The following is a 14,902-nucleotide window of genomic DNA, read 5'->3' on the forward strand; positions in this document are numbered from 1 at the left end:
TTGGCACAGACTTCCCCTGCCTTTCACCTTCGTTTCTAATACCAAATATTACTTTAATAACATCATATAAAGAATTAACACCTAATCTTGTTTTATAACATGCAAAAATTTAACAAAACTAACTTAACAAAAATTTAATCATATTATAACTTCATATTAATTCCACACACAATTCTAGTTCTTAACACATTATTCTCAATATAAATCACAGCTTCCTTCAAATTCTATGCCATTCATTATGTTCTGGAATAGGAAATCAGGTGCATAGAACGAAGCATAAAGATTACCTGCATAGTCTCCTCCAGCACATGTGAAGGCTGCTGGAATCTTCTTTTCCTGCTCGCTTGGAGGGGGCTCATAGCTGTCATCAGGGTTTTCTTCAGTGGGAACCACATACATCTCAGGATCAGAATGGTCATCAGGGTTCTCATAATCACTATCCTAAAAAATAATAATAGGGCATCATTCATTTTCTTAGAACCTTGTAAGATGCAACTCTTAGAGAGAATACATGTGTTGGGTTGAGATATGCCATAGTATCGTTTATTTTTAACACCAGCCCAAAATGTAAACAGCTACCCCAGTCTTTTAATTCTGTGTTTACATGAACACGATTAGTCCCCTGTGATGTATAATGATTACCTGTAGATGTGAATGGGCTGCCAGAGACTAGTCACAACATGAGAACATTCCCCAGCACTCAATAAACAACTTGGATGCAATATTTTTTGGGACAATAGGCCACCTTCTGAGAGCTGCATAGCAGTGGTGGGCAGGGGCAGTTGCAAAATTGGGCTAAGCAAAGAATGGGACATTCACATGCCTAAGTTACATTCCAGCTATGCAAAGTCAGAGGCTTCTATGCACAAACACCTCCATTCTCCTTCCAGGCCAGAAACTTTACCACGGTTGAAGGACCCATTCCAGTCAAGGAAGAAGGGTGTGTGTGGCTTGTGGGTGTTTTGCTTGAGGACAGTCCCAAGGTCCAAATGGAAAGACTTGGAGGTCCACATTTGGACCATGGGCCTGATGTTCCCCACCCTGGGTGCAGAGGAACAGAGCCATGCAGGTGTGGTTTTCAGGGGAAACAAGACAAAAAATGATTCGAATAGAGGACAGTGATTTTTTTTTTGCTGGTAGTACACTCAGTGGGTGTTTATGCCCTGTGGCAAATCCCAATGGTGGCCAGTGAAGCGGGGTGACAGTACTAAATAGCAGACCAAGGGTCCAGGGTCCCTTTGTCCTTATCAGCATTTCTCATGCAGTGGTGCTGGAAGAAACGGGTGGTGAGATCAGAACTACATAGGTCAGGAATAGGGAACCCGTGACCCTTCGGATGTTATTGGACTCCCAACTCTAGTTCTGATCTTAGTGACAACTTCTTATTATCCAGACACAAGACCACTGCTGTGAGCATTTTGGTAGTAATGCAAGACACACACACACACACACACACACACACACAATCTCCAGCTCTTCAAGAGTGTGACTAGAAGACTGATAATATCATTTATATAAATGGAAGCAAAAATAGATGGTTTGGAGTCAAAAATTCCACAACTCAGATTTATAGTTATTTAGGTGTTATGGTGGAAGTGTGATGAATATACTTACAAATTCATCTGACCACTGTTCCTCTTCCTCTGCGTAAAAACAAATAAAATTAATTTGCTAGCCTTTGAAGAGCATGCAAGATGTCAAATACTTCCTTCTTGCAAAACTCTGTCTACAAAATGCTCCTAACTGAGGTGTTCATACAGCTAGCTAATACTTTAACTTAGATTTACGGTAGTGAAATGAACTGGTACTCGAGGACACAATTCGATAACCATGTGCTACAATGTACAGCATTTGCATTTTATGGCAAAGGGGAAAAGCTTCTCCCCTTTGTTTATCTTCTTGGCCACTTCTCACAGGCTGTCAGATGCCATGACATTTGCAGCTATCGTTTTTCCCAGTGGAAGCCAGCATGCCTGACCATCCATCCCCAATAGCTGTATGCTAGCCAGTCTGCAACACAGATTTCCTATCCTTTGCCTGCAAACCATTTGCATGAGACATTAATACAATCTTCTTATAGGAAAGAGACACATGCAGGCATCCCTCTTCTTGAAGAAAGTCAGCATCTCTGTTGAAACGGGAACCAAGAAAGAGAGGAAACATCTTGCAAAATGTTACCCAGGAAGTCTGAGGCCAAGGCACTGTGTATAATGGGCGTCCAAAATTGCTCTTTCTTAAATCACAGCCTCCGATGCCTAAATGTAGTACAGTACTACTTTTCTCCTCAGCCTTCCTAAATACCATTCTGAAAGCTAGCAAAGGGTTATGTTTCATCAGGTACTTCTTATGGTTTGATCTTTTAGCTGAGGTAGCTTTTCTGCGGCCAGCCTTTTCACATCTAATAGCCGAGAGAATGATTCAAATTTCTTTATAGGGATGCAGTGTTCACATTAGCTACCTGACACTTATGATCAACTATTCAATGAAGTCATTAAGTGCCCATTTAACCATTACCCTAGCCATGTCGGAACCACTTCTGTGAGTGGTTTCCATGTAGCTAAGATAACTTTTAATTAACACAACCATCAGGGAATGGGCACCCCCAGGGCAAGATACATGTGACTTGCCCCTCACCTTCCTTTATAAGCCCCAAACTCCCTAAACTGTGGTTGGTATCAACCACAGGACTTAATTAACAGTTAATAAACAGTTTCATGCTCATACCTCCATAATCTACTGGTGGCACACTTGGTGGTGGTTTATTTGTTAGCCTGTGAAAAATACAAAAGTATTATATTACACTTCCAAACCATTAAATAATAGTTGCACAGCAACAAATCACTTGGCGAAAACGAATTATAACAAAAAGCTGGTGACAAAAGACGACGACAAAGACACTTAGCAAGAGGTGCATGAAGATGCAAAGGAATCTATGGCTTGCGATACTTCTGGGAAAAGAATGCATGTAATGAACATGAATATTTTTGCAGGAAAAGACAACGGACAGACAATTAAGGATGTGAGAAATGCAGGTTGTTAGTTATAAAACTATCCAATACAACATTTAGAATGCTAAATAGTGAAATGTCCTTTTAATCTGCAAATTGTAGGTTTGAATGCATCCAGTATTTCTTGTCTGTTTGGAATCAGAATCTGATTCTGCATCTCAATATTGGTTTCTAGCTTCTTTGTTTGAAAACAAGTTCCTTTCTTCTTTGCTAATCAAAATTTCAGTTTGTTTTTCACAGGGTCTAGGGACCAGTTCTGATCCTGACCAGCTTAAGAGGAGCTCCTGATGAATGCAAATCTAAGCAGAGCTGGGTTCTCAGATCATGGAGATTCTTAAGCTGTTTTAGCTGGGATGATCCTAGTTATGTGGATGGGAGTTTTCGAAGACATGTCCAATCTGATTTTGAATTTGCAGCATCTGAAAGATACAATGTAAGCCAGGCATGGGGAACCTGTAGCCTCCCATATGTTGTTAGACTACAATTCCCATCATTCCTGATTATTAGCCATGCTGTCTGGGGCTGATGCAAGTTGGAGTCCAACAACCATCTCGAGGGCCACATGACCCCCAGCACTGTTTAAAAGCCATGCATCTTTTAGAAAGTGTTTAAAAGTTGTTTACAATTATTGCTGTGTCTACTTATTCATCCCTATACTGTTTAGAATTTTAATTTTATCAGTGCACATTTAAATACAAACTGAAACGAATGTCTCCCTCATCCCTACTTCTGAGTGGGCATGTAGAGGATAGCATTGTTAATCATTCAAAATCAGACGGAGGTCTGCTCAATTGTGGCTGATTCTCAGCCTCCCATGCCCTATCCCATGCTTCCTAACCCTCCAATGAGGCTTTTTTTGTTCTTGTGACCACAGTAGTGAGTAGAATTTAGGAAACATTTCTTCCTGTGTGCTTCCTTAAGGCAATTTATCTTAGAATCCAAGCCAATGAAGTTAACCATAGCTGGCATGCTTAAAAGGGATGAGTTTATCTTTGATCACAGTATATTTCTCTGTTTTTCAGGTTGGCAATAGATGTCTTTTCCGAATGGGGCTGGCCTGAAGTATGACATGGTTGTATGAATTATTTGTGGGTTTAACTAAACAAAATGGATTCCAACTTCTACAGGCCTGAGCTGTTAGCGGATTTCACAAAATACCTGTAGATGCCATAAATCATTTATAATAATAATAATAATTTATTACTTATACCCCGCCCATCTGGCTGGGTTCCCCAGCCACTCTGGGAGGCTTCCAACAAGAGATTAAAAATACATTAAAACATCAGTCATTAAAAACTTCCCTAAACAGGGCTGCCTTCCTTTGATACAGTTACAGGGCTATAAGGAGTTGTGGCCAATTGGAATTTCCTGCAGCAGCTATCCACATCAAACACATGCTTAAACATGCTTTTGAACACTATGTGTTACATTTTTAGCATGCATCACACAGGTAAGTGCTGGAAAAACAACCCATGGGATGGTCCAGTGGTGGAATGGATGTTCAAGTTTGCTCTGCCTATGTACTTTTAGGAAAAAAGAAAATTAAGAGGCTGATGGTTTGGGGACTCGATAGGAGAGAGAAGGCTCTGCTTCTACAAGTAAACCCTGGCAAAAAACACAAAAACATTACACTGAAAGCAGGCAACAAGACTTCATGCTGAACAACCAAAACTTGTGCAATTCTCAATCGCCATACCGATCCCATGTATTTTTTCCAGTTTTGCAAATTATGGCCATTTGTTCATTTTGGAACCTAAATATCAAAAGAGAGAAGAAAAGACAAACGTTTCTCAAGCAGGTTAGGTCTGTCAGTTTGTGAAAGCTGTAACTCTCGTACTTGCAAATGGAACGAAACCACAAATGCACACTACTGGTATTTCTGTAGCATCACCTAGAGAGTCTTTGACAGTATGAGTTCCACATGTGCATTTGGAAGACGTATCTAGTTGCTTCGACCCAATAGCTGCTAAAGAAATCACTCAGCTGCATTTTTATGTCCTGTGAGTTTTGGTTGTTCAGATTGGTGAACCTGCTGCTAGAGAAAGCTCGTGTGTGTGTGTGTGTGTGTGTGTGTGTGTGTTTGTGTGTATTGCTTTAATATGTGTGCATCTGGTAAGCAGTCAATGGAACGGAACCATTTACAGCTCAAGTAACCTTGCTCAACTGGTTTGGGGATCACAGGCATTATAACATTTACAAGCTTGACCATTAAGCAGGGCTGTGGAACCTGTGGCCCTCCAGACGTTGTCAGACTCTGTGATCAGCCGCAACCAGCATGAACAATGCTCGGCGATGAGCTGTAGTCTTGCAACATCTGGGAGGATCATGCTCTCAACCCCTGCTATTAAGAACAGTATTGCTGATGGACTAGGGGAAAAGAAACCAGTCAGGCCTGCTCTTTTATCTGTTAATAGCACCAAACAGCAAGCGATACTGATATCTGCAGATCAAGCCACGGAGTGGGGTCCTGCAGAAAAAGTTTGCAACCCTCATAATAAAATTTCACAATAGTTATCAGGCTGATAACAAACCTGGTGAACGATAAACCCCTACGGTTTTCTTTGCAACAAGTAGTACAACGAAGCCTCTGTCTGTAGGTGAGAGAACATGACTGATGTTCCTTTATTATTATTATCATCATCATCACAAGGTTTAGAGGCCTAGATATTCCGCCATAAACCCCACTAGTTCCCCATTTTAGTTCAGTTATGCTACAATTTATGGGCCTCCTTTCAGTATTGCTTCCCCTTTCGCGTTATGCTTCAATTCATTTCCTTGACTGCACAGTCAGCATGCAAAATGTAGCTATTTTCACTGATATCATTTCCCATTGTGGGAGGGTCAAAAGATGGTGACCCGGTTCTCGTACTCCAAAGTAGCTTTGCTTTTACAGTAAAACTGTCCTCCCCCCCCTTTTTTAAGAAAATAAAAAAGGAAGTCATGTATTTGTCAAATGTGGTGTGTTCGGTCATGCATGCTCCTGTAATCCAGTTTGCCCATGTGCAAGGTTACTCATGTGGTGTTTGGAAAGTGCTTTCAAAACCAGGCTTCTGCTAACAGAGAAACGGCCAAGCCCATCAGTACGACTTCAAAGACGTCTACACTTCTGCACAGAAAAGAAAGTTACACCAAGTGCGTTTTCTCTCATCACTTTAGCATTGTGATTTATTTAATGATGATCATTCTTATCCTGCTCTTTCTCTCTCTAAGGAGGGTCAGAGCAGAGTCAATTAGAGACAGTAAAACAGTATGAACACAACAGGAACCAACAACAAAACTCACAGCAGTCAAAATATCAGAAGTCTGATTAAATACAGCCATATGGATCTCCTAGAGGGGATCTGTTTTTAGCAGAACCCTCAGAGAGCACTCTCAGCAAACTACAGTTCCCAGGATTCTTTGGGTGTGTGATGGCTGTTAAAGTGGTATAAGATTTCTTTAAATGTAAGATGTGGATGTTGCAGCAGCTCTGAATGGGAGACTTAGTATACCTCCTTCTTGCCCTGCATGTGAGCAAAACTAGCTGCTTGTTCTTGGTAACAGATTGTAGGACTAATTTTTTTTTTTTTTTTGCCCACAGCTATCTGTGACGGATTGGCCCTAGGGTGGAGGAGTTATGACATCCCAGCACAGAAAAAATTAAGACACCTTCGTCTTGACAGACAGTTCATACTCTGGGGGCGGGACGATCCCCGGTTTAAAAGGAGGGAACGGCAGTTTTGGCAGTTGAGAAGAGGGAGGGTGTGTGTGGAGACAGGGAGAAGAGGGGTGTGGGGCCAGGATAGTGGTGGTTAGGCTAGGATAGGATGAAGATTAGTCAGTTGTACTGAAAGAGTTTATATTCTAGATGTAACTAAGCTGATGAACTATTGAAATACGCGAAACATGATGTTCTGAAATAAATAAAGACTTGTTTTTGTTGAGCCAAGAGAAAAGAGGCATTTATTTGGTCCAGCCATATATGGGTGCTCATGAGGAGGTGAACTCAGGGAAAAGGCAAAACTGACCTGCAGGATGATAGTTTGTGTCTTGGAGTTTCACTCAGGAGGGGCAAAAGGGCAGAAACCTCGGTAAGGCTACACACGTTACTAAAAGGGTTTAGCTAACTGATGCAGTGGGGGGAATCTAATGAGAGAGAGAGCCCCAGAACTGATAGAGCTGAGAGGTATTCTCAACCCAGGAGCCCAGAGCAATATATATATAAAAACAGGCCACGACAGCTGGATAAGAGAACCCCGTTACTAAGATATCCCTAGTTATTGTAAAAGGGGATTATCCACACAGACGGACCTCAAGAATCGAGGTGGGGGTGGATAGAAATAGTGACCCCGAACACCTCAGAAATAATACACTTAGTAACAGAGGGGTAGCTGCTTGTTCTTGGTAACAGATTGTGGGACTAATTAATTTTATTTTTTTTTATTTTTTTTGCCCACAGCTATCTATTAATGCCATTAGAGCCAAGGAGAAGCACAAGCATTTTCTGGGGTGGAAGGAAGGTAATAATTGCAGGAGTGATATATGAGCTAATATAAAAGGAGTCTAGCTCCAGAGTGCCTTTCTGTAGGCATCTATATTTAGATGCCTACAGTGTTTTAAGGATAAATACAGTTAAGCGCACGCACACAGCAGTTGTGGCAGGGGCAAATTGGCGCTCTCTCTCTCCCTGAAGAAAAAAAATTGCTGCAAGCTCTTTGAAGGAGGGAGAACAACCTTGTTGATTTGGTTTATCAGGTTTGTTGCAACAGAAGTTGTTGAGACATGTTGCTATCATGCCATTGTAATACAAAGATACCAGTTTAAACACAGTTGTTGAAAGTGCTTGTCTAATAGGAGGACAATACATAACAGCTGGGCACTTTGAAATGAATCCACTGTAGGTCATTTAATGGAATTATTTTCAAGGTGGGCTGCATTCTACTTCTATTTCTCCTTCACCTCATAGAATTGTAAAGTTGGAAGAGACCCCAAGGGTTATCCAGCCCAGCCCCCTACAATGCAGGAATCCAAGCTAAAAAATTACTGACAGATGGCCATCCAACCTCCGTTTAAAAACCTCCAACGACAGACAGTTCATCACCTACAGAGATCACCTACAGAGGTAATCTCTGTAGAACAGCTCTGGAGCAGCAGGTCACGAGGAGATATGCTTCCTAACCATGAGCATTTCACAAGGCAGAGGAGCAATAACAGTTCTCCTACTGAGGCTACTGAGGCTGAGACCATTCATGATGTAACTTTCAGCCTGCTTTTGACACACACCTGAGTTTCTGCCTCGTCTTTTGCAGGCTCATTCAGATAAAGAAGAGGCCGTAATTCTTAATCAGTTGCATTTGCAAGTAAACGTCAATGAGGTAGACCATCTGAAGCTTACATACACCTAGGAACAGTGGTGAGATGTCACTGAGAAACATCTGAAGAGAACTCTTCAGCTGACATTTGTGCAGATGGTATGTATACTGCAGGTGAGACCAAGGAGGCACCATGCATTCCACCAGCACATGTTTGATGTTTGCACCAGTTGCCCATGTTACCAGGTCACATTAAAGGATCTTGTGTCAATTAACAAGGCCCATAACAACTTGGGTGATGGTTACTTTAAGGATCACCTTGGGGAAGTCTCTGTTAAGGATCTCCTATGGGTCAGGTCCATGGTTTGTATTCACCAGGAGCTGCTCATTCAGCATCATGGAGATGATACTGTGAAGCTCCCCTCCCCTGCCTGAGATGAGACAGGCTCTCTCTCTGCTGGACTTCAGATGCTTGATGGAGACCTTTCTATTTCAGCAGACATTTTAAGGAAGTCATTTACGGAACTTAGGTTGTCTACCTTTGGTTTTGTGATAGCACTTTATTATTTTGACTGATGATTGTTTTACGGCTTGTTGGGTAAACTGCTTTGTTATGACAAAATAAAAAATAAATAAATTCCTTCCAGTAGCACCTTAGAGACCAACTAAGTTTGTTCTTGGTATGAGCTTTCTGAAGAAGTGTGCATGCACACGAAAGCTCATACCAAGAACAAACTTGGTCTCTAAGGTGCTACTGGAAGGAATTTTTTTTTTAAAAAATTGTTTTGACTATGGCAGACCAACACAGCTACCTACCTGTACCTGCTTTGTTATGGCCATCTATGCATATCCTCCAACACAACACTGCCCAAATCCAGGACACAATCTTCCAGGTTCAAAATGGTGCATGTGTCATATAATGACTGCATTTTCCAGAGTAGTTTAACAACCAATCACAGGGAACTCTGGGAATTGTAGCTCTCTGAGGGGAATAAGGGGTCTCCTTACAACTCTCAGTACCCTTAACAGACTACAGAGCCCACAACTCCTTGGAGAAAGAAGAAGAAGAAGAAGAAGAAGAAGAGTTTGGATTTGATATCCCACTTTATCTAAGGAGTCTCAAAGCGGCTAACATTCTCCTTTCCCTTCCTCCCCCACAACAAACACTCTGTGAGGTGAGTGAGGTTGAGAGACTTCAGAGAAGTGTGACTAGCCCAACGTCACCCAGCAGCTGCATGTGGAGGAGCGGAGACATGAACCCGGTTCACCAGATTACAAGTCCATTGCTCTTAACCACTACACCACACTGGCTCTCATGCTTAAAGTGTTATTATAGTGCTCTAAATGTATGGAGTGAATGCAGCCTAATATACATACTGTTATTAAGAAAACAATTTAGAACTGTTTGTTATGAACAAAACTGAGAATTTCAAAATGCTCAGTTGGGCATCTGAAGCATTCCATTTAATGCACACTTATTTGGGAGTAAACCCCCTTGAACATGCTGGGACCTACTTCTGAGTAGGCATGAACAGGCTTCTGCTGAACATATATCAAAAATAGGCACTAAAATGAGTAAAACATTCAATCATGTAAATTACGGATGTACATAGCTTACTTTTTGAACTTGCTCATTATTCCGCTGTCATTTTTCTTGATATCATGTACTATCTTTTGAAGTTGCCTGTAGAAAATAAAGCATGGACATCTTTCATCATGGCTGTGTTATTAATAGAACAAGAAGGTGTATAACAACATATACAACTAGACACTTCAAAAGCCCCATATTTGCTGTCATATGTTCCTTTTTTTCATGCCACTTCTTTCTTTCACTCTTTTTCTTGGTGGAAGTGTTAATTCTTCTCAGAAGCTGTTGGTAAACCCAGCATCTGTTGAGGAAAACCTCATCAAAGTGTTCTGTAGCAAGGCAATCTAAAATAAGCATCCAAAGTGCTACAGTGCAAATCCTCTCATTGTCCTGATGAAAATGATTCAATCAGTTTATTGAGCAGCTTCTCAGAAGGTGAATCTATGGCATTCCTTTTTTGGGAATCTTTGGCATTTTTTAGTTTACAAGAGGTTTCTAAATACATTTTTTAAATATTGCAAACTTTAAGAGATTTAGGTCATGAGGACAATTGCCTTCCCCACTGTTGCTTCTCAGCAACTGGTCCTGGAGGCAGTATATAGCCATCATGGGCATCATCAATGATCTGTCCAAATCCGCTTTCAAAGCCATTTAAATTGGTGACCATCACCACATCTTGGGATAGCAAATACCAATGTTGATCTATCCCTAGTATGAAGTACATCCTTTCGTCTGTCCTGAATCTTTCACTGTTCAACTTCATTGGATAAACCAGATTCTAGTATTATGCGAGAGAGAGTGCACACACTCTTCTCTCTATCTGGTCTCTCCTGGTACCATGTATAATTTTATTAACCCAAGTCAGTTAACTAGTGGAAAGGAAGATTTCAACTAAAAGACCTTTGGTAGGCTCAAGACACCTTTTCCAGAACCTGATCTGTCCTGCAAAAGAACATGCAATAATAATGAATCCCCTCCCATGTCATCATGCCTTTTTTGAGCATCCTTTCAGAATTAAGAGCATCCTTGCAGTATTAGGAATTAGAGGTGGGGAGCCTGTGGTCTGCCAAATATTGTTGGACTCCAACTTCCATCAGCCACACCCAGCATGGCCAGTGCTCAAGGTGATGGAAGTTGCAATACTAGAGGACCACATATTCCCCATCTCTAAGCCAGACATTGAACCATTTGATTTGCAGATGTTAGGCAAAGGTAAAAGGTAAAGGACCCCTGGACAGTTAAGTCCAGTCAAAGGAGACTATGGGGTTGTGGCACTCATCTCACTTTCAGGCTGAAGGAGCTGGCATTTGTCCACAGACAGCTTTCTGGGTCATGAGGCCAGCATGACAAAACCGCTTCTGGTACAATGGAACACAGTGACAGAAATCAGAGTGCCCAGAAATGCAGTTTACCTTCCCGCTATTTATCTACTTATACTGGTGTGCTTTCGAACTGCTAGGTTGGCAGAAGCTGGGACAGAGCAACGGGAGCTCACTCCACAACAGGGATTCGAACCACTAACCTTCTGATCAGCAAGCCCAAGAGACTCAGTGGTTTAGACCACAGCACCCCCCCCCCCCCGCAATCCCCAACTGTGCGGATGTTATCAAGTGCTAAAGCTTATACCCATGCCATGAGCAACTTTATTTGCTAATTCTTGTACATCAAGTTGATGTTAAGTTGATGTCACCAGTTTACAGTTTTAGCTCCTATGGTCTTGGAAAACGAGTTAACCCTAGTATTGCTCCTATACTGAGGGGTAGAAGAGACATATTTCACCTCTACCTCACTGTTGTGGAAAGGGAGTCAAAGAGCTTGTTCCCATTTAGTCAATATTATTTCATTGGAACTGGACTGTACTCAGGCAATGACATAGTAATTACCACTCAGCTAGTCTTTGTTTTGGTAGGCATGGCTTTTAGTTTTGTATAAACAGCTGTGCAGGTGAAACAGAAATTAAAGAAAGAGAGAGGGTTATAGTTTCTGAGCAATGAATGGATCTCACCAGCTCCAGACAAATTGTAAAAATCCACTGGAAGTTAGGAATGCTCCCACAGTTTATTTCAATGAGACAGGTAAAACAAATAGTAACTCTCTAATCAGGATGTGTTCACTCAAAAGGGGGTATCAGACTGGTTTCTCAGCATTATTTCCAACCTCAAAAAATAACTTAGGACAGAGAAATCTTGTTGTTGGTTCTAAAATTGTCAAAGTCAAATACAAATGCTATCAATCCAATAAGGAAAGTAATGCCATTCAAATGTAGCATTGTTCAGTCGGTGACTTAATTCTGCTACCCTTTCCCTCTCAACTGCAAGATGGCAAGTGTCTGAGATGCCAGTACCAACCAGGTGATCCATGGATTAGGTACACAGTCAATTTCCACTTGCACTGATTTATGTATCTATGCAAAGGTCAGTAGGGAGTAGGTATCCAACTAATGTGTTCTGTCAGGGCAAAGGATTTCCACTTGCACAATCTGATCAGCAACTGTGAGAACAGCATGCTAGAATCCTGTTAACAGATTTAGGAGGTGTACAAGGGGAGGGCAAAGTTCTGTTGCACAAGTAGAAATTCTTGAGTTGATGGAATGTGTCACTTAACGCTACTCTGTATACAATCCATTGCTCCCCCCCTCCATAGTTATAAATTAGGAACTTGCTTCTTTTTTCTTTTAAAAAGGTCTAAGTGGAATTACCCACCCCATCCCCAAATATTTTGCAGATATTTGCAAAGATTAAGTCAATAATGGATATTGTAAATATATATTTCTTATTATATTTATTTACTTATTACATATCTTTATCTATTGCTTAATACCAAAACAGTCTCTAAATGATTTACTAAAAACAATACGTATATAAAAACAAATAATGAGACTGGCAAACCACAGCGCTAAATAAAACGACAAAAGCAAAAAGATAGCAGCTGATTTGGAAAAACGTTTTAAGAGTCAAGGACCCCTTGGCCCTCTTCACCCTGCCATTTGCCAAGGCACATCCTGACTCACAATATACTAACTTCTATATTGTTAGGATAGAAATCACGAGTTTTAGTACACAGGAAGGTGCCTTATACCAGAGCCAAGCTATTTTATCCATTTACCTTAGGACTGTCTACTGTGATTGGCAGTAGCTCTCCGGGGACTCAGCAGAGATCTCCCCAGTCATCTGTAACTTCATGCTTTTATGCTGAAAATGGCAGGGTTTGCCCCAGAACCTTCTGCATGCAAATCATGTGCTCTACCATCAGGGCCATCCCTAACATTGGAAAGTTAGGCAACTGCTTCAGACGGCAGATGCAGAACTGCCCTGCCCCCCTTAAGCTGTCCTCAGATGCAAAGTAAGAAGTCAGTGTTGAAGTAAGACTCAACTGCCAGCTGAGTATGTGGCTACTGTTTGTGGAAGGGGAAGGGTGACATCTTGCCCATTGCTTCAGGCCACAAAATGTCTTGGGTGGCCCTGCCTACCACTGAGCTATGGTCTCTGTCCAGAGAACTCTCCTGCATGGTCCCAATCTAGATAAAGCCACTTTTAAATCCTGCTGAAACAAACAGGGCAAATGATTTGTGACTAAATCCCTCTAGTTTTAAGGAACAAATTATACAATGCTAGGCAGTAAGTCCTATGGAGTCAACTTATTTCTGAGTAAACATTCATGGCAATAGGCTGACTAACTTCGGGCTATCACTTGTTTCATTCTCATAAATCAGTCTGTTTTTACTTCCAGTAAGTGTTTTACTCCTGAAAGGTTTGGCATTTTTAAGTGCAGTACTCAAGAACAAAAATTGTGAGATCATGTTTTGGAGCAACGTGCACAGCATATGCACACTTGACAATGATCTTTCACTCTTAGCTACAAACAACGTGGATGTAGGATGAACTCCTTTCTGTGGAAAGAGCTAAAGGGTTTCTTAGAGCTGCATGTGACAGCGGCCAGACCCCAGGAATGGCTTTGACTGGCCAGCTAAACCAGGTGAGGGTAACTGATGGATCTCAAGCCCTCAGTGAGTTAGGGACTTCCTTTGCATGCGATGACAGGTTCCAGCAGATTGAGCGGACGAGACCAATAGTGGGTCCAATAGTCAAGAAGGAGGTTTCTGCACATGCTGTAGAGGGAACTGAGGAGCAGATGGAGCTCATCAACCTGGGAAGGTAGCCCTCCTAGAAGGAAAACTCTGATCCTGAACCTCCATTGCCTTGGGGAAGAGAAAAAGGCTAAGGAATAAACCTTAGTGGAGTCCCTAAGATGGTTGGATGGTGCCTTGTACATCACCTTCCACCAACTCCTGCAGCCAAGCTGGTGCCAAATGTATTGCTCTGCTTTGGACCACATCAGGGAGGCCAAGAGGGAGATCCTGTCATCTGGGCAGCCCAGACTCTCCATACATACTGCCCAAGCTTGTACCCTAGAGAGGTCACTTGGGTGTTGCTAATGCAGTGGTTTGACTTCACCCCTGGAAGCACACTGCATTGTCTCTCAAGGCAGACAGATGCCAATAAATGTCGCGTACAAAAAAAGAAGGCCCAACATACAAAAGCCCAAGCATGGGAGGGAAGCACTCATACCCACGGTGGACTCATGATAACTGTGGTATCAGTGTATGGTGTTCAACCCATGGGTCAGATTTCCCCATCTGAAAAGTTTATACAGGAAAAGCAGCTACCTCTCATGGGGACGTGAATGACAGCTATAATGATGTCCCACAAAATGTGAGATACACTTGCTTCCCCAGAGCCATGCACTTGCTTGCAACCTTTGGAACACCAGCTTTCAACACGGCTCTACTGGATCTTTATTGAAAATCTTGTCACATTTTACAGATTGCCCTTCCCTGCCTCCCTGCTGTGATTTTGTGTGGTTATCTTCATCAAGTGCTTCCGCTTTCCCTTTTATTAAGCGTCCCACTCCTTGAAGGTTCTTCTCTATTTAGAAAAGCCTGGTGGCCAATGACATGTGATTATAACGTCAGCCAGGCCGGGAAACAAGCGTGCAGATAAGGAAGCTGAAATGAC

General features: G+C 41.9%; 1 protein-coding gene across 6 annotated transcripts in view; it reads right to left on the bottom strand.

Moving 5' to 3' along the window:
- BLNK (B cell linker) overlaps window positions 1–14,902 on the bottom strand; it is a 94,376-nt gene that overhangs the window by 25,000 nt on the left and 54,474 nt on the right. For 4 of the 6 annotated variants that reach the window (XM_033149318.1, XM_033149319.1, XM_033149316.1 and 1 more), the window contains 5 exons: window positions 9,918–9,983; window positions 4,705–4,761; window positions 2,725–2,771; window positions 1,615–1,643; window positions 288–441 (listed from right to left, as the gene is read on the bottom strand). In XM_033149318.1, coding sequence (XP_033005209.1) covers window positions 288–441; window positions 1,615–1,643; window positions 2,725–2,771; window positions 4,705–4,761; window positions 9,918–9,983 — 353 coding nt within the window. The remainder of the gene's footprint in view (window positions 1–287; window positions 442–1,614; window positions 1,644–2,724; window positions 2,772–4,704; window positions 4,762–9,917; window positions 9,984–14,902) is intronic. The other 2 variants (XM_033149317.1, XM_033149322.1) reach the window with 1 other exon arrangement.

Source organism: Lacerta agilis, chromosome 5, assembly GCF_009819535.1.
Source record: "Lacerta agilis isolate rLacAgi1 chromosome 5, rLacAgi1.pri, whole genome shotgun sequence".
In the NCBI taxonomy this organism is placed as follows: Eukaryota; Metazoa; Chordata; class Lepidosauria; order Squamata; family Lacertidae; genus Lacerta; species Lacerta agilis.